At 43.2% G+C, this 25,331-nt stretch overlaps 1 protein-coding gene across 1 annotated transcript in view; it reads right to left on the reverse strand.

Moving 5' to 3' along the window:
- TRPC7 (transient receptor potential cation channel subfamily C member 7) overlaps positions 1-25,331 on the reverse strand; it is a 125,171-nt gene that overhangs the window by 46,534 nt on the left and 53,306 nt on the right. Inside the window, exons 3-4 of the mRNA XM_059060579.2 lie at positions 11,689-11,853; positions 5,943-6,159 (exon numbers count right to left, since the gene is read on the reverse strand). Coding sequence (XP_058916562.2) covers positions 5,943-6,159; positions 11,689-11,853 — 382 coding nt within the window. The remainder of the gene's footprint in view (positions 1-5,942; positions 6,160-11,688; positions 11,854-25,331) is intronic.

Here is a 25,331-nt window from a genome sequence, read left to right on the forward strand (position 1 = left end):
GTCATGCTGAGGGAGAATGTGATATCACTGAAGAGTTTTGAGGCAAAGAGTGACAAAACCTGATTACATTTTAAATGGATCTCTAGCTCCCATGCTGAGCATCTACTGAGGCACAGGGTAGGAAGGGCAGAAGCAAGGACACTTGGACAGGGCCCTTCATCTCTTAGTGGTTAACCTCTCTCTCCATCACTGGGGGACCAGTTCAAACTTGTTAGGGTCCTAAAGTCCTGTTCAGCTCTAGGGCTGCTCCTGGTGGCAAGGGAGTCATGGTTTGTATAGTCAGTCTGTCCAAAGGACTGCATTCATGAGTCATGGGGGAACAGAACTGTGTGTTGTATTTCTAGCTGCTCCAGGGCCTTCCTGGCAGTGCCCGGGAGTAGCATGTGAGCACTCGTTCAGTAAGGACCTGATATCATTTCATGCTTCTCCATGTCTGAGCAGAGTATATCAGGTTGTGGACCTTAGGGTGTGCCAGCACAAAGAACACAGTGAACACCGTGCTCAGTGTCTTCCTCTTAAAAGTCGTTATTATTAGCAGTATTTTATAATTAAAGAGCTCCAGAAAATAGAGACAAGATAATATTAGTCTTATTTTATAGCTGCTTCCCCAGTATCTGGCACAGTGCGTGATACATAATACAATGCTTAATAACTACGAAATATGGAGAAAAAAATTGAGAAAATAGAAACAACACTATCAGAAAACTTGTACGTTGTACTCAGCACTGCATTTACCAAGCTACCTGCTCTGTGCCCTCAACTCCACCTTCCTCCTGTTAGAGTAAATGAAGTGTCCACACTCCTGCTAAGGGCAAGTCCTCTGCTTGCCTGCTGGATCCATTCTCTCTTGCTACTCAGGAACTTTGCATCCAAAGTCAGTGGTCAAGTCTCAGGCCACATGTTACTTTATCTATCAGCAACACTCGACGTAAGTGGTCACTGCCTGGGTCTTGACACAGTGACTTTGGCTGGCTTCTGGGACACCACTCTCTTATCTCAGTCTCCTTTGTTGGGTAAGATACTTCTCATTTTCCCATCCGTGAAATATTGCTGTGCCCGAGGGCTTGGTCCTCGGTTCACGTGTCCACATTCACAGTTGAGGTATTGCATATAGTTTACTTTAAGTAGGCTGACATGCCCATTTTTGTTTCCAGCCCCAGCCTCTCTGACCTTCAGCATCTGTATCCAGTTGCTACTTGACGTTTCCACTTGGAGATCTAATAGATAATCTCAAACCGAACTCTTTTTTTTTTTTTTTTTTGGCGGTACACGGGCCTCTCACTGTTGTGACTGTTGTGGCTTCTCCCGTTGTGGAGCACAGGCTCCGGACGTGCAGGCTCAGTGGCCATGGATCATGGACCCAGCCACTTCGCGGCATGTGGGATCTTCCTTGACCGGGACACAAACCCGTGTCCCCTGCATCGGCAGCAGACTGTCAACCACTGCGCCACCAGGGAAGCCCAAACCGAACTCTTGATTTCCATATTTACTCTCTCTCCAAACTGCTCCTCCCCTAGTCTTTCCTGCCTTAGAGGAACTGTCTATTATACCATTACTTGAGCGAAAAACTTGGAATTTTCCTTGACTGCTCTCTTTCTTTCACACCCCACAGGCAATCCAGTAGTAAATATTATTGATTTTACCTCCAAAATATAATAACTGTCTACTACCTCCTCAAAACCAGCTATTTCCTGTCTGAATTACCTCAGTGGCCTCCTAATTGGTCTCCCTGCTTCTGCTCTTGTCCTAGAATCATCTGTTCTCTACACAGCAGCCAGTGATCCATTAGAAAATGAGGTCGTAGGATGTCACTTCTGCTCTCAGAACTGTCCAGTAGTTTCCAGTCATACTCAGAGTAAAATCTAAACTCTGTACCATGGCCTCCAATGCCTTGCATGATTGACTCTGCCTATCCTGTGACCTCATCTCTGCCATCTCCCCCTTATTTATTCTGCTGCAGCCACACTAATTTTTTGCTGTTCCTCAAACTTGTCCAGCTTGCTCCTGAATGCAGGCCTTTAACACATACTGATCTGTTTTTCTGGAATGCTTTTCACCCAGATGTCTGCAAAGCTTGCTTTCTCTTTCCTTTAGGTCTCTGTTTACATTTCACCTTATCAGAGGAGGGAGGTAAGAGAGCTTGCTCTTACCTGCTCAACTACTCTGATAAGGTAAAATGTGAACAGAGACCTGAAGGAAGAGAGAAAGCAAGCTAGGCAGATATTTATTCAACTTGTCTTCTCAGTCAAAGAAACTTGACTACTGACTGGGTATTTGAAAAGAAATTATTAATTTTCTTTTATGTTTGTAGTTCTGTTTTAGAAAAAGAATCCTGATTTCTATTACCAGTCATGATGGAGCAGTAAACCGGAAAAAAAAAGAAACTATTTTCAGATGTTGAAAATAGCAGAGCACTGTGATCCTTAAGAGAAACAAGCAAGGTAAGCCACATGATAGCCCTGTCTTTTACTATTTTCTGGAAGCACGTTTCAGTCTGCAAGGTATGGAGAAGGATTCCAGAAGCACAGAAGGCAGTCCCAATGAGTTGAAGACACAGATTAGAGTTCAGGAAGCCTGAAGTGATTAGATGTTATATGGCAGAGTTCCAGAGAGAAAGGTACTATACAGAACCAAAACCCAAAATGAAACACAAACAAAAATAGTCCAGAAATTTACATAGGTGTCCTTTTGAATGTTCCCTGGATGCTAAGTCATGAATGCATAGAGTAAAACTCCACAAACAACAGCCAGAGAGCTGCAAGCTGAACAGTTTCTAGAGCTCATCCAGAGTGGAAAGATGTTTGAGCTCTGACCATCCACAGTTGAGAATCCTTGTTGATTACCCTGGGCATTTAGTGGAGACCCAGATGTGTGTCTCTATAGTACAAGGATAATCAATCCTTATGGTAAAGCTTTTCCAGGTCCACTCTAAGAAAGTTTGAAAAGGACCAAACTCATCTGTAAGAATTTAACAGCCTGTCAGAATAAAGCAAAAAGACTCTTTAAAGGAAGACAACAAAATCTAGATGCCCACCAATATAACATGTAATGTGCCCATCATTCAATCAGAAATTACTAACACACCAAGATGTAGGAGAATATGATCCATGTCAGGAGAAAGTTTAGTCAGTAACCCAGAAATGATAGAGATGATGAAATTAGGAGTTAAGGACTTTATAACAGTTCTTACTATAAACATGTGCATTATGTTCAAGGATTTAAAGGAAAATACAAACATCATGAGGAAGGAAATGAAAGATATAAAAGAGAACCAAGTGGAACTTAAAGGGTTGAAAAATATAATATTTGAAATGAAAGATTCAGTGGTTGGGGATTGAAGTCACAGATAATGGAGAAAAATGTCAGTGAACTTGCAGCACAGAAAGATTAGAGAAAAGTAAAAGGAAAATTATCTTTTAGGATACACACAAAAATGTTTGTAGATGAAATTTTTTGATACCTGGGATTGGATTCAAAATTCTACAGCGTTGAGAGAAGGGAAGTAGGATGAAACAAAAATTAGCTTTGCTTTGCTAATTGTTGAAATGAGCGATTGGTCCAAAGCATTCAGTATAATCTCTCAAAATTTGCAGTTCTTAAAATTATTCATGATAAAAGTTTGAAAAATATAATCTAGTAAGAAAAAGTAGTTAGAATCTTTCTTCTGTCTAAAATGTAACAGGAAGTAGGTCGATGAAAAATAAGTCTTCCCCTTTACAATACTTCTTATGTAATGGTCTTGAAAACTCAGCTTTGCTTTGATGGGTAGAAGCTGGGACCAGACTACAAAAGCTGGGACCTTGTAGCTAGAGATGCTTCCCTCTTATTGGGATAATGCTCTGACACCCAGGAAGAGAAATATGAGGATGCAGGAAGAAGTCATGGCTCAGTAGGAGTACCATGGTTAACATATGGTAGCACCCACTGAATGGGGAGTATGGTTGGACTCACCTGTCTTCTATTTGCAGCCCAGGTGGGGAAATGGGATGGGTGAGTGATTGGTGCCATACATACTTTGTTTTATCCATAAACCCAACATGTGAGGGTTTTTTTTTTTTTTTTTTAACCGTGTCTTAGTTTGAGTTGCTATAACAAAGTCACACAGATTGAGTGGTTTATACACAACAGAAATTTGTTTCTCACAGTTCTGGAGGCTCTAAGTCTAAGATCAGGGTGCCAGCATGTTTGGGTTCTGGTGTGAGCCCTCTTTCAGGTTGCAGACTGCTTGTTGTGTCCTCACATGGCACAGAGAGGGTGAGAGAGCTCTCTGGGATATCTTTTAAAGGGCACTAATCCTATTCATGAGGGCTCCACCCTCATCACCTAAGCACCTCCCAGAGGCTCCACTTCTAATACCATGACATTGGAACTAGGGTCTTAACATATGAATTTTGAGGGATATAAACATTCAGTCCACTGTAAAGTGCCTAGTATTAAAGTGCTTAATTTAGTTAAATTGGAGGTGGGGCCGGTATACTAGGGAGAATTGGGATAGACTCAACTGTGAAAGTGAAGCCACAGAACTTACTCTGCAACAGGCTTTAATGTTCCTTTCCAACTTGAGTACCAGTGACTCTGTAAAATGAACCTTTGGCTACAGACTTGCCAGTTGATTAAAAGCACCTGGGAAGCATGGTGTGTTTTCCTGTCTCTGCTCTTTGGGTCAAACCATTCTTCTCCTCATTACCTTCTGCCTATTGAGAGATCCAGCTTAGAGACCATACTCCCAGTTGTTCTCAGTTTGGGGATCTATGGGATATTCTCTAATGGTTCAACTCTTGTGGCTCTCTTAGGCAATATCATTTAATTAGCACAGGGCATGTACTAGGCTGTCTTTTCAGGTATTTGTTCTTTTGTGAATTTGTTGATTGAGAGTACAGACACTTTGACCCTGAATACGTTTTGACTCAATGTTTGTGAACATAAACATAATGAATATTATGCCAATATTGAATTTTTGTTAAGAAAAGCAATTGGGGGCAAATACCATTAGGACAGTTTAATTAATTGATAAAATCTTGATACTGCATACATTTTTTCCCTTTTTTATTTTCAGTTTGGTTTTACTCAAAACATTCCCATCAAATTCAGATCTTTTTGATGTAAATCTTATAATTTATTGATCAAGTTTTGGTTATTTACAATATCACTGATTATAGTTTTTGCAGTTTTTCATTGTTTCCTACCAAATCTGATTTTTTTACCAATAAATTTTGCACTTTTCAGTGTTAGAAAAATCTGTAACACAGTTGGCCATGTACAATTTTAGCCATTGCCAGTTTTATCTTATCTTGCTTATTTCTACTAGTAATAGTTCTTGTGAGTTAGGCAAGAGAGAGATAGCCCTTCTTGACTAGTCAGTGAGGCAATTTGGAAGGGTTTCCTTGGCAATTCCAGTGGCAGACCTTGGCAGCACAAAATAGCACCACAAAGAGGAATTCCACAGCTTCATTACGTTCACTAACACAAATAATGAGAACATGTTACTCGCCTAACTTTTTAGATTTGTATTAATACTATTCTACTATGTATCAGTATTCCCTGGTAAGAAAAAATATCTTTGAAGCTATGCAATCTTATACTTTTTTTCAGAGGCAGAACTTGATTTCCTAAGGCTTCTAGTAGACTATATTTAAATGAGCAAAACCATATGTCACCCCCCCACACACACTTTACAGTCACTTTCAATATACCCATAAGGAAAGGTACAGAACGAATCTCCCCCAAACACCTCCTTTCAAAATTGGGATTTATATTACAGGTCTGTGCATCTTTTACACCAGCATGTACAGAAGTTGACTTTGGCTTCCTTGCTGGTCATCTCCTCACCATTTTGTCTGCCAAGAGTGCATTCAACAGGAGAGGAAGAGCTTCTGAAGTCAGGGTTTAATAATGTCCTGTTATAATTAGGGGAGGAGACATTAAAAGAGTGACTTGCTTACCCAAGACCCACTTCATGATGAGCATTTCTGTCCAGGAGAATTGTGTAGTTTTCACTCTGAAGATCTGTTTTGGGTAGTCTGTGAAGGTTTCATTGGGCAGGGTTTTAACACCTTCAAATCGGTCTGATGCGTTCACAACTAACAATCCCAAGAAGATTGTAAAAGAAACTGCATGTGCTACAAATTTCATGAAAGGGCTCCTCAGGGTCCGTCCTAGCTGGAAATAAAATATATACAAGACATGTTAATCTGGCAGCTCCAGGCAAGCTCAGGGCTCTCTTTAAAAGGCTTTTGCTGAAAGTTGAACCAGAAAATCCTTAATTTTTGACAGGAGCTGCTAATTGAACCCAGACATTTTCTCTAGAGCTTTTATGTGAGAGGCTGCTTGACCAAATCCATTTTTCTGCTCACTTTAATTTTTTCTGTTTAGAAGACTTAATGGGAGTGGTAAGAGAACGGAGTAGAACACACTAATATAACATCACTTTACAACATCATTTTACAATCTGTCTGCACAGCCACCCCAACCATGTGGATGTGAATTTTATGCTTTATGAATCTAGAAAAAAAAATCTGTTTCAGTAGAGTTCAGAATTTTTTTAAAAAACACTTTGGATATGCTCTGTTGCTCTTTTGTCTATTTTCTTGAGTTTTAGCTTAGATGACTTATTTTCCACATTTCTTATATCTTGGTAAATTTATTTAAAGCTATGCATTTCCCACTAGGTACTGCTTTAGCTATGTTCCTATAAATTTTGACATGTAGCATTTTCCTTGATACTCAGTTATAAATATTTTTATAATTTCCCATTTGATTTCATTTTTAACTCAGAGGTTATTTAGTTTCCAGATATACAGGACTTTTCCCCCCTTGCTTTAAAAAATCCTGTTTTTATTGCAGCATGTGTTCAGATCATAGCCTCTGTGATACTACCCTAAAACTATTGAGATTTTCTTTGTGGCCTAGTACATGATTAACTTGTTCAGTTGATCCATGTGAGCCTGAAGTGATCCAAAAGATGCTCTTTTAGGGAGTAGGTATTGGTCATATCTTCTTATCCCTGGCTTGCCATCCATGCAAACGCCACTTGGATCTTTGAGGACTAAATTGGGGGCTGCACAGTCAGTCTTTGCTGACTCCTGTAAATGAATTCACTTGGGTCTCTGCCAGGATACTGCTGTCACCCTCACCTAAACACCAACTCTGACCTCTCCCCAGGTATACTGATAAGACAAGAGCAAAGAGGGGAGTCTTTTCTGGATCTCAGTTCCTTCTCCAGGGCAAATGTTCAGTTATAGCCAGTGACTAGTTAATTGATGTTCATGTTCTGCCTCGTTCAGGAGTCCTAGAGTGAAATGTCACCCAGCATGTAGAGTATTGGTTCAGCAGAAGATCAGCTATAGGAGTTTCTCCTGGTAAAATTTCCCTAACTATGATTATGTTCAACATAACATTTATAAATCAGATGGCTTGATAATGTTCTTTCAGTAGGCTTCTGTATGCTAATCATCCACATTAACGGTGCCAGTAATTATTGTAACATTCTAATGTCATAGAACCCATCTGTTGAAATTTAAAAAGATAATTTTAATCTTTTTTTAAAAAAGACTGCGTTTCAAGTCTGGATGTTGGAAATCCTTATTTGTGCTGGGAAGAACTTGTTCAGATTCACCTGCATTGTCAAATTGTCATATGGCACTAGAATAACTTCAGAAGTGTTGAAAAAGATGTTTACCTGAAAACTAGGGGGCCCACAAACATCTTACAGATGACATTTCTTAGTAATGTTTAACCTTATTATTTACAAAATAGGGACTGTAGATTATTTTTAGCCATAGGTAGATGTACTAAATTCAGAATGTAGAGACTAAATATAAGGACAAATAAAATACCTTACATAAATTCAGTAAAAAAAAAGGGGGGGGGAATCAAACGATGTCTCATATTGACCTATGTGATGTCAAATACATACTTTGAATTTTTCAACATTTTATCTGACTGTGTTGGCATCTTGGAGCCCCAATTCCCAACCAAGATGCTGGGATACTTTGGTGTATACAGGTGACATCCTTAGATAGTCATTGCATTGTTTCCTGTCACTGTTTCCTAGCTGAGGTAGTGGTGAGAGGCGAGGTAAGTTGGAGAATGACTGCAGACTGGGGAGAGGAAAGGTTGAGGAGAGGGCAAGGGATACCAGATCTGTGTGTCCCAGCAGGGTCCCAGAAATGTCAGAAAAAGGTGGAGAACACAGAGGTAGACACAGCTCTCAAGGGATTGATGGTCAAGTTTCCCCAATCCTTTATCAGTGGGCTCTATGTAACATCTTCCAGTGACTCCACCTGGATGAGGACCTGGGGACACCTCTCCATCTTCTCATCTAGACAAGGCACCTGATGTCAGGAATCTGCACGCAGGTGCACCCATGATGGCCCTGGGATTCCCCATAAGAGCCGCTTTGAGGAATTTAATGTTCTCTTTGTTCCCTCCTTCAAATTGTTATCTTCCGGCAGAAGATGCATCTGTAAAAATTATTGTATTTATTGCAGATGATTAAAAAAAAAAAACCCTGATAAGGCCCTGCAGTGATGTGGAAGTTTACCCTGGGCTCAGTCCCACTTGATTTAAGCGATAGGGAAGAAAAACGAGGTTAGGAATTGATGCACCTTTCCTATTTTTCTTCTGGGCTTGAAAGCATCTTTTTAACTGGTAAAACTTTGATAAAGGTCAGATGAGATCAAATCATTTCAGTGATTTCCCTTTTCTTTTTTTTTGTGACATTCCATATTTATCTCAATTTTTTGAAGCAAATTATGCTTGGGGTAAAACTTCCTCCTTTCACAAGGCCACCAGGTGAACCAAAAGAAAGGAGGAAAGTCAACCAGTATATACCAGCAGCTCTTAGCTGGGAAATCATTAACGCTGAGTCAGGTAACAGCGTTAGGTATAAAAAGAGATGGTAGAGCTTTGGGAGACATAGGCCTTGTCCTCCTCTGCCTGAAGAGCAAAACTGGTGAGTCTGAAACATGGGCTAAAGCAGCTCTGTCATTACTTGGCCCTTATGAGCTGAGAACATATCGGGAAATCCAGGCTTGCTGTACTCAGTCTCTGGCTCAAGCCCAGACTTCCTGGGTACTGTTCTTTTACTCTGGGAAATAGGTGAATGTGAGAGTAACTGAGTAGTGCTCCTGAATTAGCTCCAAATGAGCTGCATTCTCAAGCCCTCAGGGTGGACACCTGCTTTTACTTGTTGACACGCCTCTGTGTTCTATGGCACTGGGCTCTTAGCCCACAAGTGTAAGCACCTAACTGGGACCTTGTAGCCACTTGCCTACAGGTAGGCCATGACTGCAGTAGAGCACCCAGAGAGTTTCCAGCATCTCTCCCCAGTCTGAACTTCCAGTCTTCCTCATCAAATGCCACCCTCTCTTGCCACCAGCTGCCAGTGGCCACAAGCAAGGGCTTAGTGTACAAGCTGTTTTTTTGTCTTACTGGACATTCCAGGGATACAAAATGTCAGACAAGTCTCTGAACAGAGGAGAGGAAGCTGCAGCCATGGGACCAAACTTTCCTGCAATCATTACTTCTAGAATATTCCAGAAGACACCATAGGTCTCACCCCTATGTTCCATGGTGGCATCAGTCTCTTGAATTTACTGGGTCCCCAGAAAGTCCAGGATTTCTCCCCCATCCACACATCCTTTTTTTTTTTTTTGCATCACATCTGCATGATATTGGCTAAGATTCTTCTCAGACCTACTGAAAATCTAAAAAATTTAGTCAGCAACTGGCATATCATCTCTTTCTGGATATTTCCCCAGGCAGGTAGAGGCAAACCAATTTGCTGGTGTTGCTTAGTCCCAGTTGCCTGGAAGCTGTCACATTTAGTTTTACAGCAAAAGTGAGGATTGGCAGTGTTTGGCTGTTATTTTAATGATTGATGTCCTAGAATTAGTTTGTGGCTTAGAGAATATAGAGGCAGCATCCCTGTCCATCTCTGGATGAAGGCAATGATCTAACTTGCAGTACAGACTGGATAATACTACTATGAAAACAAGTGCTTAAAACCAATGACCAGAGCTAATCCAGTTTTCAATCTGGTTAGTCTTTTTTCACTCACTGTGCTTTTTCCAGCTTATGATAAGGGACAGAAAAAAATAGCCTTACCCTACATATGTATCATTTGGGGAATACTGACTTAGAAATCCGTGTCATGGGGCTTCCCTGATGGCGCAGTGGTTGAGAGTCCGCCTGCCGATGCAGGGGACATGGGTTCGTGCCCTGGTCCGGGAAGATCCCACATGCCATGGAGCGGCTGGACCCGTGAGCCATGGCCGCTGAGCCTGCGCATCGGGGCCTGTGCTCCGCAATGGGAGAGGCCACAACAGTGAGAGGCCCGCATACCGCAAAAAAAAAAAAAAAAAAAAAAGAAATCTGTGTCATGGTAGAGTGCCATAGAAACAAAATACTCAATAGATATGAAGTTGAACACCACAAATATTCAGTATGAGGACTTTTATTTTTAACACTATCCTACTGAAGAAGGAGTTTGAGTCCTAATTTCTTTCTCTGACACCCCTCCTACTCTAAGGCAGTCAGTTCCTTGCCTGCCTGGTTAGGTGGCCTCATTAGCAGATCTGAAGTCTTGGGCCCATAGTCCTGGCATGAGTTTTGTCTTGGTGGAGTTGACAAGAGGATCCATTCACTGATGACACTTTTATTAACTGCCTTAGCTGATCAAATTCCCTGTGGAACTAATCTCTCTGTAGTCATATTTCTTCTACTTTCTTCTACTGAGTTGATTACCTAAGCTTAATTGCTTTTTTACTATATCTTAAAGTAAATGCAGCTTTGGAAACTTTAATGACCACTTGACCTACGAAACATATTTCAGAATTTCGACATGATTTGTTTTTATAGGCGCTAGCTGTTGCCTGAAGCTGGAGTGACTGCTGATGCCTTTTGTGGCTTTGGGTCAGATGCGCTGTCGGGAGGGTGGAACAGGAGGTGCGGCAGCTTGGCTCTTGCAGGTTCCACTCCTTCCATTACAGGCGGGCACCAGACACTCCCCCTTCCTGCGAGAAAAGAACCCAGCTTTGCGCCTTTCCAGCTCTCCTCCTTTTTCCTTTGTCTTTTTTCCTTCTAGTGACCTAATTCGCTGCCCATCTGGGCCAGAACCCAGACAAGGAAGCCAGGAGATCAGGAAGATGTTGAGATGGGTCTGCAGTGCCCCAGTATGAGAAGCCTTTGACTCTCAGCTCCTAGTTGTTTCTCTTTTCTGAACCTGCTTATAAAGTGTGTGCATCATAATGTAATTGAGAGAGTGAAATGAGGTGTTGCATGAAAAGGGCTTAGCAAAAAGAAAGTACTCAATAAATGTTGGCTATTCCTATTATCGTTATTATAAGTCTTATTACTATGGGTTTGGAAGCCGTGTTTAGGACATTGCATAATTAGAAAAGGAAAAGTGCCTTTATTCCCCCTTTATTCTGTTACTGATCAGGTTATGCCTTGTGTGTATAAAAGTTTCCATTTTATCACTCCTCTGTCTTTTAAGAAAATGATTAAAAAAACCAAATCTTAGCATTTTCCCTCTTAAGTGGTTTTCTACTTTTGTTGGGTCTCTCAGGGCTATCTTCTTTAAATGTGGGAAATGATCAGCTGCATATTTGGACAAAATGGACTTTAGGTTATGCTAAGTAGAGAGAAGAAATAACCGCAAAGACATGCACCTTAAGCAGTCTGTACCTTGCTGCACGGAGCAATCCAATAGGCTATGGCGAGAAAAGGGAGGCCTAGGGAGACTCCAAAGACAGCCAGGAATTTCACAGCGATAGACTGTTGACGTAAGCCTGAGAGATTTTCATACCACATGGTAAGCAATTGCTGTTGACAGTTAGGATGAGCAACGAACTGTAAAAACAAAACAAAAACAAAACGCAAACAGGAAAATGGCATCGGTAGCACTTGAACAGTATATGACCTATGAGTAGCTCGGGGCTGACATGTTCCCCTGGGGAGGGTGGCCTGGGTGTTCGAGCCAGAGCAGCTAGGTCAGGTACCTGCTGGGCCCTTCTGACTTGGAGATGCTGGGGGTCTCTGTGCTATAAGCCCTCATAGGACTGGCTGCATCAGGGCTTGGTAAACTGAGGGCCTTGAGAAGTCTCAGGCACAGAAAATGACAGTCAGCATTTGAGTAGATGCTTGTCTCCAATCCAAGGAGACTTATCTCTGGGCAGAGTTCATATGGGAGTCAACATATTGGAATGGATGGAGCATGAATGGGATTTTAGAGTTGACATGCGTTTGAATTTTGCTCTACCATTTACTAGCCAGATGGCCTTGGGCCAGCTACTTCACCTCTCTGAGCCTCAATATTGTCCTCTGCAAAACAAAGCCTGTCACATTGTCTTGTAGGGTTAAATGAGGTATTGAAGAAAAGCTCTCTCTTTTCCTATGTTGTCTAAAAAAAAGTTCTTGCAGTGGAGTTTCCAGAGGACATGTTAAAACTCCTCAGTATTTCCCCACTGGATTTCAGTGGTATTTGGCTTGGGTCCCTGTTGCTTATTGTAGCATGCTGGAGCGCTGACACATTGTATCCCCATGCAGTAGCTTCTCACTGCCACCTCCCTGTCTTGGATCTGCCTTGCCCTCATGCCAGGTTACAAGGTGGGCCTTCTGTGGACATTTTGTATTGTTGACCTCACCCTTCTTGATATATGTTGGACTAGGGTTGGAACCCAGACTTAAACTGGGTCCATTAGGTTTTCTCAGCTGGCTATTTTTTTTTTTAATTTCTCTTTTTATTTATTTTAATACATCTTTATTGAAGTGTAATTGCTTCACAATATTGTGTTAGTTTCTGTTGTACAACAAAGTGAATCAGCCATATGCATACATATATACCCATATCCCCTCCCTCTTGTGCCTCCCTCCCACCCTCCCTATCCTACCCCTCTAGGTGGTCACAAAGCACCGAGCTGATCTCCTTGTGCTATGTGGCTGCTTCACACTAGCTATCTGTTTTACATTTGGTAGTGTATATATGTCAGTGCTGCTCTCACTTCGCCCCAGCTTCCCCTTCCCCTCCGTGTCCTTAAGTCCATTCTCTATGTCTGCATCTTTATTCCAGCCCTGCAACTAGGTTCATCAGTACCATTTTTTTTAGATTCCATATATATGCATTAACATACGGTATTTGTTTTTTTCTCTTTCTGACTTACTTCACTCTGTATGACAGACTCTAGGTTCATCCACCTCACTACAAATAACTCAATTTTGTTTCTTTTTCTGGCTGAGTAATATTCCATTGTATGTATGTGCCACATCTTCTTTAGCCATTCATCTGTCGATGGACATTTCGGTTGCTTCCATGTCCTGGCTATTGTAAATAGTGCTGCAGTGAACATTGTGGTACATGTCTCCACATAATTTTGAATTATGGTTTTCTCAGGGTATATGCCCAGGCTACTTGAGACTGTGTTCGAGAGAGGCAGTCTTTTTATTTACTGAGGGGTTAACATGTAACCTTCAGGGATCTGGGCAGCTACCTTCCACTGTGTAGACTAAGTAGCAAAACAAGACAGTTAAAAAGAGAGAAAGAAGAATGAAGTTGTATAGAAAGAGGTTCTACAGTGTCCTACCCTCTCTGAGGTCCAGCTCCACTCTGCACCCATGGTCCACGAGACACCCCTAGATTCATATACAGCATCTTCCTTTTTCTCATTGATTCAACTGGTTGACTTGAGTTGCTGTACCCAAACATCCTTTTTCTGCAAATATTTGGTGCTACTTGGTCATTTGTTTTTAGTTGATTCTGAGTCTTGGCCAGTAGAAACTGGTAATAGGCAATATGTAAGTAACATTTATGGGAATAAAGTTTACACTTGAGAAAATTATGCTCATTAGTAGCTTGTTTCCTCCCTGTGACAAAGGGAAGTCATTATTTGCTTTAGGCAGCCTGCTCTTTGGCCCTGTCAGGATAGCCATATGCCATAGGAGCTGGGACCCATGGACTAGAGCAGATAGACTGGGCATTCTTCAAAGAGCCTGCATTTTCAGTGGATTACCCTGGATCATAATGTCCCAATTTTCATCCCATTTGCCTCATTGGGTATTAAGAGGATATATGCAGCAATTTCTGGGAAATGCAAAACATTCCCTTTTCATTATAAGAACAATATAAATAGAACTATTTAAAAAATTCTCAATGCAGATGGCAACATCTTCTTATTTCCAGTTTCTGGGAACTCACAGTAGCAACCAAATGATTTGCGAGGATGCTATCAAAGCTTTATTTGGCCCTGCAGCAGCCCCTGGTGATACTATTACTCAATCATTAGCTGCAAATGAGGCTTTCTTGGGGTAGCATTTTTGGATTCATGTCAACCATTGTGGTTTTTCCCTGCAAGAACAAGAGCAACAGATTCTCCTCAACCCAGGTAGGAGCCCTCAGGCCATCATATGCTTTCCTGTGCCCTTTCTGGCTCACAGCAAAGTGGAGCAAACAACAGAACATCATGCACATGTTTCAGTAATTCTCAGAGCCTGATCACAGCAAGTCATCCCGTTGCAGGTCAACTTGCAGGCATGGTGGGGCAGTCGGTTTTGTTTTTCAACAGTTAGCCTTCCCTCGGTGCTGAAGTGGTCCTGCCCTGGAGAGACACACAGTCTCATGAAGTAGCGGAAGACCGCTTGGCTCGCCCTGTGGCTCCCTGCACTGTAGCTACTCTGGAAGGATTCCCGTCCTGATCCCTGCCATTGGCCTCTGTCTTTATCTGGGGAGAGCCCATCCTTGCTTCTTCTGCTGCCTCCTGCAGACAATTCAGCACAACAAATTGGGCAGCACAGCAGGAGGGGAAGAATTCTGAGGGAGAACACAGTGGGAACTATTCCCGCTCGCCCTTACCTGCCTCAGAGGACAGTGGTCCCGACTGAAACAGGGGGGGGTCTCTCTTGAGACTCTGTCCTCTGATTAGACCTTTGTTAATTTCCACAGTGGCCTTTCTTCCTCCATAATAAAGCAACCTAGCTCCAAACATGCTATTTATTTGTAGACAGACTTTATAATATAATACTCCCAGTAAGCTGATGGCAGCTGATACCTGAAGCCCAGATCGTTATTTATCTTTATGTGGGCACTGTTCTGTATTGGTAGCAGGACTTCGAAGATAACTTCATGATGCATAGTTCAATGTGTATCAGAGGATTTTTCTCCACTGTGCTTTTGAAGCACAGCGAAACATCATTCCTGACCCAAGGAAGATGAGAGGCACATGAGGCACACCATCAAGACACAAAGAACACCCTAAACCAGGAGAGCACTCAGTCAGGGAACAAAGGCAGGAGCAGGGGGAGGATTTTTAAAAGCAGGGTCAGAGAGGAACAGAGGAAGGAAAGCCCACAGCTAGATAGAACGGAATGGGAACTCAGAAAATCAGTGTTGTCTTGGGCCAGATTTCTTTGGCATCTGGCTCACAAAAGGATGGAATGATCTGGATCCTAACAAGAGGATTGCCCAGGCCAATCCTGCCCCTAGACCATTCTGGACTGAGAGCATGGTACACATTTATGAAAGTTCTTCAAGGGAAGAACTGGTTTGACCACCTCAGCTTTCCCATCGACATGATTCACACTCTTCCTAGTAGGGAGTAATGGCCTGGAGCTGAGACTGTTAAGGTAGGCTTACATGGAGCAGAGCAGCCTCTCAAGAGAATACACGTCAGACCATACCCACAGCTGGGATGGACTGTTCCAGAGGACTGGGTTGGGGCGGGGAGCTAAGAAGTTAAATTGCAAAGAGGGATAGAAGGGAGCTCTGAGACAGAGTTCCCTATAATGGAGAAGGAGACTGGAAAACAGGACCTGAGGGTCAGGAGGGACTAGAATGCATGTGGCTGCCAGTTCTTGAGTCCATCTCAAGCGAGTTATTCTGGTGGCATGTTTGACCAGCCTTCATGTTTAGTATAACAACTTTGTACCCAAAGCTGGTTTTCTGTTAATATCTCACCTAAACTTCCTATTCCTCCCAGACCCTGGTGACTTAGTGAGAATATAATGCTGGCATATGGGAACTTTTGGGCATATTGGCCAAATCTTGGCTCTTACTTTGCTTTCAGTTGGTCCATGTGCTACTATTTTTCTTTTATAGCCTGAAGAAAAATTATCCCCTTCACTCTTTTCCCTGCTTTATATTCATTTATAAGGAAATACCTGATATTTTAAGAATAGATAGTTGTTGAAGAGCTATCAACATTCCTTAACTAACTATTGAGTATTTTTAGGGCTGTTTCATGGAATATCCACACCCTTGGGCCATATATTCATATTACAACAGGGCTAAGACTTTCCTGATGGGGGGTGTTTAAGCGTGTGGACCGGGTACGTGGCTGCTTGGGTTGAAGTCTGGGCCCTGCCACACGCTGGCCATATGCTCTTCGATCATTGACTCTTTCCATGCTTAACTTCCTTTTTCTGTAAAATGAGGCTAATAATGAAGATTGAGCGAGTAAGTATTTGTAAGGTGCTTAGGACAGTACCTGGCAAATAGTAAGCGCTGTATTAGTATTTGATAAATAAAAATAAGCCCTGACTCTCCTTTCCTTTCCTATTTTTTCCTTTTCCTCTTCCTCTTGTTTCTCTGTCCTCCTCCCCACTCCCTGAGGCTCTACTCCACCCTCCTTATCTTTATTCTGACCTCCACATTGTTTTGGCAGATTTTCTTGAAGTGTTGTTGCCTTTGGAAAGGTTCATGTAGCCTAACAGGTGCGTGAGGCCACTCCCTCTCTATCCAGTACCTCCCTCCTTATCCTCCGATGCAAGTGCTCTATCCAGGCTATTAGGTAAAAATGGGTGGTCTCCGCTAGGGCAGTCAGGGTCACCATCAAGTCTATTCAGCTCCATGTTGATGCTCCCCCTCCACTCTGGAGCCCTCCATCAGTGAGGCGCAGTGCAGGTTCCTGAACCTGCAGAAGTACTTCTCCTCCGTTCTCGATGCCCCTCCCCTCCTCCACCTTAAAAGCTGTTAAATCCCGCATTTCCCCTTTAGTGGGGAGGGGAAGAGGGCTACATTTGGGCTGAGGCTTTGAGGCTGCATGATTTCCATAATCCTTAAACACAGATTTTTTTCTCTGACACTGGGCCTCATTTATAGAATAATGAGATGTGGCAATGCATGATTTGATAAGCTGAAGAATAAACTAGCTGGAGAAAAATTTATGAAGTCCAATGCTTATAGAGGAGATGACTTATTTTATACAGATAAACCATCAAAGGCTGATGTCCAATGTGACTGTGGTCAAGATTTTCCACTTAGCTCATCACTAGGCTTTCCATCTCGAAATCTTTTTTTCCTCTCTCTGGAAAGTGTCTACATAGGCAAGAAGAGACAGATACTGTACCAGTTGTCAAGTGGCTGTTCTTAGTGTGGAGAGTCAGACTGAATTAGTATGGTTCTGTGGTGCCACTTCCTGTCTGGTGCATCTCATAGGATTTGGTTTAATGGTGCTAATGTTCTTCCCTCCCATTTTGTCTTGGCAAAGCTCTCAAGTCATGGAAGTTGAGGAGGGAAGAAGAGGAATGTAAATGTCAGTTGTTGACTAGTTTAGTTTGTCCATTCATTCATTCAACATATCTTTCTTCACTGCTGCTTCTTACCAGGCACTGTGCTCAGCACTGGAAATACAGAGAAGTTGCAATCCTTGTCCACAGGGAGCTCTCAGCTCTGTGAGTCTGTGCATGGAATAGGGCTGAGCAGTAACACCCACCAGTTACGGAGTAAGCCTTCCATGCATGAATGAACACCAAATGCTCTCCCGTCAGTGTGCTTTCTCCTGGGTCCCTCCCTCTTGTGAGACCTACTGTTGAGAGCCCCACATCCTCAGCACAGCTAGTTGCTTTGTCTACACTGATAACTTAACCTTCAGACTCTTCTCTGTGCAGGCAGTTAGCAGAGTGGTTACATGCACAGGCTCTGAGGCTGGACCACCCTGGTTCAAATCCCAGATACGACATTTTCTAGCTGTGTGACCCTGGGCAAGCCACTTCACTGCTCCTAGCTTCGTGATCTGTGAGAGAGGAAAACATGTGTTGGGCGCTCAGTCCATGGCCTGGTACTTGCGATTTAAGGTGGGCATCGGTGTTGCTGCTGCTGCTGTTCCTACTACCACTTCGGCTCCCCTCCAGGGCTCAAAATAGATCTCTTTGCTCTTCCCTTTGCTGAGTTTATCCATCAGCAGAGTGTTGAGTGACCATGTGATTTTTAGAGTGAAACATTCCTGAAGAACTAGTATGCTTAATTACAGTAAAAAAAGAAAGCAGAAGTTGCCATTGTTTTATTAAGTTTTAAATCAATGGAGCATTCTAGTATGGAACCAACATTGCCACCATGCTCACTGAGCCTATTTATTTAGCCATGCAGCTCCTGAGCAGCCACTACAAGAGTATAATCCATGATAGTTCTGGGTAAATGGTGGTGGAGAATGAGAAGGAAAAGGTGTGGGGCTTGGAGCTTTGGGTGGGTAGCCCCACAATTCATACCTCTTTCAAGGAGCCTGTGAGCATGGGCACTAGACAAAGTAAAATGTTTTAAAATCACAGCTTGAGTGTTTTTTACTATTAATAGTTGAGGACCTAGTATATGAAGGAACTTTGGTTATGTTATCTGTAATCTTCACAATAACCCTCCCCCAAATGGATGTATTATCTACATCCTCATATACAAATGAGGATGTATTATCAACCCCATCTTGCAGTTGAGGAAACTGAGGCTGGGTCAATTTAAGTCCCACAGCTAGAGAATGGTGTAGTCAGGGTTCCAGCTCAGGTCTGTCTGGTTCCAAAGCCTGAGGTCTTTTCATGTGTAAGCTCCCTCTGAAATTCTCTTGATTTGGTTGGCTTGGACTCTAGCCCTTCCCGGTCTTAGTTCTTTGCCATAAATAAAACAGTAAAAGCAAACACTTATTGAGCACTCATAGGGATCAGGCCCTGTGCTGAGCACATTATGAACATTGTCTCATTTAATCCATTATGCCCATTATAGAGCTGATGGCACTGTGGCTGTCAGATCCAAAGTGGACATTTCTTAACCACTTCCTTATACCACCTCTCTCAACTGACATTTCCTGCGTCTTTTCTGAGTCAGGTCTCTGGCACGTTCTATCTGCCAAGCAGGAGGGCCTCTCTGTGAGCCTACAGATTTCACATGTGCTGCAGAGATGCTCATACTCCCAGCCAGAGTTTTGGGTGTCTCCTTTCACCCTGTGGCAGTGGGCTGTGTCCTCTTGGGGAGGACAGTTGATCTCTGACTTCCTTCTCCAGAGCAGTAGATGTTTTATGATAATCCCACATCCACTCCATTTGCACTGTTTGGGTTGGATGGGAGGATGGAGGGTTAGGGTTAGATGGAGGGGATTTTGGTTGGGGAGAAAGGAAGCAAGTGAAAGGGAGGGAAAGGAAGGAAACAGAAGAACAGGGCAAAGGAAGGGAGAGTAAGAGATAGAGTTTAAAACCTGACTTCCAGCTGCTGTTCCAGCTTCTCATTTCCTCCCCATCCCTAGTCTCTGGCCAAACTCCAGCAAAGCTGTTCTCAGAGCCTTCCCAAGCTTGACCATCTCTGAGCCTCTGGTCAAGGTATCGCTGCAACCTGGAGTGCTTTCCTTCTCATCCCCCCATAGCCAAGTTTTGTCCAGCTCAATAACTGTCTCTTCCGTGAAAGTTTCCCCTGCCCATTCAGGCAAGAATCCTTCTTTCTCTCCTCTCAAGTCATTTGTAGTCCCTCTCGTTAATCATAGTTATAATGCCTGTATAACCCTCTTCTGGAGAGAAAACCCCCCTGGAGGGCTCTTATGGTCCTTAGAGTGGTGCTCAGTACATTGGGTACTCAGGCAGTGTTGTCTGAACGAGTGAATGGTGCAGCAAGAAGTTCTCCAAGTTCAGACTGCAAACCTGGTGCCATCTAGAGGACCAGAGTGGCCTTCCAAACATGGTCCCTGTGGTGTGGCAGAGTCCCGCACTTGTGGCCATGTCACCACATCTGGAAGACGCACATGGGCACAAGAGGTTGAAAGTTTGCTTGCTCTCCAGGAGACATGATGAGCAGATAGATGACTGCATTCATGTCTCCACTGAAGTTATTGTCACTGAAGAGGTGCCAGGAGATTGGAAAACGATGACAACAGCAGCAACAACAACAACTGCTTCATTTCCAGAGGCAGCTGAGCTAGGAGTTCAGAGGTCTTACCAGGGAAAAATTCATACCATTATCTGCAGGAGGTGCCCAAGAGAGGAGCCAGGGAGGCAGGCAGGGATTGGAGCTCGGCTCTTGGGGAGTTCTGCTGCTGTGTTTCACGTGCCTCGCCTCCTCACACTGCCTCCCTCTCCTCACCTGTTCTGCAACGCTGTCTTCAAAATCCACCATTTGCTAGCTGAGTGTGTTTTAAACACTCCCCTCTTTGCTGGGAGATTCCATTTGAATGCCTGCACAGATGGCTCTCGCTCGGTTCCAGCTTCCCCTACCTTCTCTTCCACTTGTGCATCTGCTAGCCCAGCCAACCCTGGCGTGTTCTTGGTTATTTACATAGCGGAGGGTCCTGCCAGGTAGCTGCTGACTGAGCCACTCTGGGAGTCTACAGGGCAGCAAGAGGAGATGGGCACTTCTGAAGACTCTTCGCGCCCACAGAGACAGAGATTTGATATCGTCTTTTCAGTTGAGTAGCTTGCTTGTTGTTCCCAAAGATGACTCTCTGTTCCTGTTTCCCAGGGACAGCAGGACATGAAAAATTCCTCGACCTCAAATTAATCAAACCTTGAATTTTCCAGATCAATAGGGATTACTTACACAAATGCCTCAAATTGGTAGGTTCTGAGGACTGTATCTGTGAGTCAGCAGCGTCTCTCTTGCCAGGGAAAGAATGATTTTCTCATGAAGCAGCCCGTGCTTCAGTCTTTGGGGTGCAGTGACCCAAACAAATGGTTCTGGGCTTCTCCCAGAGCTATGAGCGACCCATTTCCTGAGTGCAGACACAGTGGCAGTGGGCCTTGGCTGGCCCTCCTGGAGGCGAATGCTGACTGTGTGATTTTCCAGGGCTCCTGGGAGTCCTCCCACAGCACTGAGCCCCGAAGGTGCTGATGAAGTGACTTGGTTTCCAGTCTGGCTGTGTTGTCATGGCCGGAGAGTCACACTGTGTGTGGATGCAGAGTGAGCTTCCAGCTGGCTCCAGATGACTGCCTCTGCTCTTTCACAGTGTCACAAAGAGGCCACTCTCCATACCTGGGCAGTGACTGTCTCCACCCCACTTAGGGCTGTGCCCTAGCCTGAACTAAAGGGGAAAATGGAAGCAGCCTCTAGCAAACCTTCTTGGATTATCTTTAACTACTCACGTTCCAGATCCCTCCCCTCCACCCAAACTGCTGTACATACTGTTTCTAAACATGGCCTGTGTAGCAGCCCTCATGACTGTTTCAAGGAAGGTCCATCTTGCTTCTCTCTGGTTCAGTTCCTAATCAACCTTCAACATCCAAGTTTCTCTTTACTTTCAAGTCCTACCGAGTCCTTCAGCCCCTCAGATACCTTGGACTCTTCTGGGTCTTGTTGTACGGCCAACTCACTTGACAGTCCTGGTCATGGGTCAGGCTGTGAATAGCTGTATTATTGTGTTTACATCTGATCTCTTCTGCTGTTTTTAAGCTCTTTGAGGGAACCAACTGTTTTGGTATCCCCAGGAGTGTGCAGCCTATGTTTTGCACATAGTAGGTACTCAGTAAACATATTTTGAGTGATAAATTGTACTCTTCCGAAGCCTCTAAGATCTGCTCCATCATTTTCTCTTTGACTCATATTCCCAGAATGATTTCTAAATATAACACATCCTCTCTTACTCTCAGGGTCTGATGAACATTTAGCTGTCTTCACATCTTTAGTAGAGGGCAGACAGGGAGAGATGATGAAAACTAAACCAGGCTCTTGTCTTCTTGTTCAGGAGAAGATTGAAATGGGAGGCTGAAATAGGGTTTGAGGATTCTCTTTTGGATTGAATGAGGGTTGTTTAATTTCTATGTATGGCATTACCAAACTGACATCAATCCAGAAAATATTTATATAATAAAAATAGTAATAACTATTATCATTATAAAGAGTAGCTAATGTTTATTGATTATCAATTCTGTGTCAGGCTCTTTGCTTAAAAATCGCTATTATTTTTTTTTTTTTTTTTTTTTTTTTTTGCGGTACGCGGGCCTCTCACTGCTGTGGCCTCTCCCGTTGCGGAGCACAGGCTCCGGACGCGCAGGCTCAGTGGCCATGGCTCACGGGCCCAGCCGCTCCGCGGCATGTGGGATCTTCCCGGACCGGGGCACGAACCCGTGTCCCCTGCATCGGCAGGCGGACTCTCAACCACTGAGCCACCAGGGAAGCCCAAAAATCGCTATTATTTAACCCTCATATCAATTCCTTGAGATAGATATTGTTATATCCCTATTTTAAATATGGGAGCATGAGACACAGAGAAATTAAGTAACTTGCCTATAAATAAACACGCAGGTGATATAACAGGGTATGGACTTGAAGCCAAAGACAATGTTTTGAACTATTATCCTGTATTTCCACAAGGTAGATTTTAAATCAGGCAGACACACCCAAGCATGAGGAACCACAGTGATTTCTCCAAGCTTACAGAGGCCAGGGGACCTCCTGATTCAGGTTGTTGTTAGAACTCTCATCTCTCTGTGCTTCTGCCTGTGGGCCAGCGAAGGCCCAGTAGAGATAAAAGTCAGGAATACGCAAGGGGAGAGGCTTGAAGCCAGTTTCCTTGACAACCTCATGTTCCTAAAAGGAGCAAGTCATCATGCTAAAGATGAAATCCTGGCCTCTCCTGCATACAGACAAAAGTGGCAACAACTGATTTGGCCGTGGCTCAACTGCCTGGTCAGCACTTTGCTAGGAACAAGGTTAATGTGGAGGTCACCTAAGCCCTGATTTACTGCCTTGAAACATACAGACTCCGGCCAAAAACCCGCTTTGCTAAAGGATCTTTCGAGGATCTCCGGCCTCTTGCCAAATCCCACCTGATGCTGACATTTTACTAGGAAGAGCTGTAGTTTCAGATAATTCTTTGAGCCTGAGATCTTGATAATATTCCCAAGTTGGATCCGTAACTCTTGTCCCATAGGTGCAAGGTCAAAGAACATGCACAGGGTCTGGAGTCAGCCCACCTGGCTGCCTGTCTTGGCTTTACCACTGACTATTAAGGGACAGGGTAGCTTAAGTTTTCAGGCCTCAGTTTCTCCATTTATAAAATGACCATAAGCATGACCAACTCAAAGGAGGTTTCAAGGGTTCAGAAAATGCACTTCCAGTTTTTGGTTTATGGTTCAGTTTTCAGGTGCCACAATACTGTTTTGTTGTTGTTGTCAATATAATATTTTATTTCTGTAATAAAAGTCAGAAATGTAAATCATTTTTATCTTAAGCCCTGTCCAAAGAGTTATGTCATGCATCAAAATTTTTAGTCATTCAAAAGTATGTCACTTACAGAGTATTCATCTATATATTTTTTATGATTCTTAAGTAGAGAAAGAAATTTGATTATCAATAACAGCAAAGTTTTCTTGCAAGAATAATTCTAACTCAAGTTCAAAGACTTCATCGACTAGGAGAACATACATCCAAAGGTATTGATATTGATACAGGAAATCAACATTTATATACTTAATTAAACAAAAGAAGACAAAGACCAGAAATGCTTTCTTGAAGTATAAAACACAGCTTCCAGCCTATAAAAAATTGTAGTCCTAGGTTGATGGAGCTAGTGCTAAGTGGTAGGGTGAAGTAGTCATACATTTTTCCAGAAGATTTTCTCCAATTATGGAATGAAATATTAGATCAGTTGCAGATGAAAGAATCAGAGGGAACTGTCTTGAGTTTACCCATAACTTTCTATTATGATTCCCAAATTTCCAGGTTTCTCTTGCAGAGTAATGTGCCTATAACTCAGCAATGATGTATTTCATATACTTTACTTTTTAAAATCACACTTTACGTTTTAGTTACGTAATTATTTAAAAATAACACTTAAAATTAATTTCTCTCCTACAAATATATTGTGGATGTATGTGTAACATGTATTTTGCCCATGTTTTCGTTTTACTTGATGCTTTTATTTCTATATAGTTTTAAATTTGAAACATGCTTAGGATTTTGTGTCACTTTTTTAAATTTAAAATTTTGAATTCTCAACACTTAAAGAATGTTAGTATTACCAGTATTTTGAGGATAATGAGAAATGCTGAAGTAATGGCATAACCATTGGTTCGAGAATTAGAAATAGCATCTTTGTGACCGAGATGTTCCAGATATTGGCAGCTGGTGAGCACAAACCTAGCCCCACTGGTAGGCATGCTTGCATCCATCCACCAGACAGATAGTAAGTGCCAGTTGATACTGTGTACCAAGCATTTTCAGACACAGAGGACACAGCAGTGAGCAAGATGGTCAAGGCCTCCACCTTTGGGAAGCTTGTTCATTCCCAGATCTTGATGGTTCGTAGCCCTTTCAAGCTAGATGGCAGGGATTTTTTTTATGATTGCCTCTTCCTATATATTTCTGCTTGATTCCAGTATCCTACACAAGTCACTTTACCCGTCACTAAATGTTTTCTGAACTGTTGCTCGGTGGCTGATCCAGTGCACAGGCACAGCTGTTCCTGGGCCTCTGTAGCCCTGCTCTGGCCGCCCCACCGTCAGCTCTCTGATCTCCTGTTCTGTTGGCCTTGGAGCCTCCTGGCTGGTCCATGCCTCTGAAGAGTGTGTCTATCCTTCTGCTCTCTGCTCTGCTCTCAGGGCCTGACTTCCTCCTGCAGTTCTGCCTCTGGGCTGGTGGGCTCCCACCTGGTGGTGGGTGCTGAATTCCTCAGGACTTTGAATGTCTCCTTGGCAGATGGGACATCTGCTTCCTTGGCAGAGATGACCACTTGCTCTCCATCATGCCTGTCTGCAGATCTCCGTCTCTTTACCCTAGAAATGGCTGTCTCCTCTCACGCTCATCTTTTCTAGAGGGCAGCACCCCAACAGAGTCTCTGGAAGTGATGCCTAGGGTGAAGTAATACCTTCCATTGTCCCGCAGTTTCTCCTTCTCAGGGTTCAGGCCTGCCTGATTCTGCTTCTGAGATCCTAAGTGGAGGATCACTTGTCATATTTCATTTTACCTCCATTTGGCTATATGAGTTAGCCTCCCAAAAGCTGGATGGAGAGAGGTGTTAATCCTGAGCCAGTACTCTTAGCTGTCTACACACAGCTCATCTTGGCTTGTGGGGAGGCCACGGACGATCTGAGGACCACCGTCTGCTGAGCCCAGAACCCCTGCTTATCCCTCACACTCAGGTCTTGGCCAGACTTCT

This window comes from Kogia breviceps, chromosome 4, assembly GCF_026419965.1.
Source record: "Kogia breviceps isolate mKogBre1 chromosome 4, mKogBre1 haplotype 1, whole genome shotgun sequence".
NCBI classification, from domain to species: Eukaryota; Metazoa; Chordata; class Mammalia; order Artiodactyla; family Physeteridae; genus Kogia; species Kogia breviceps.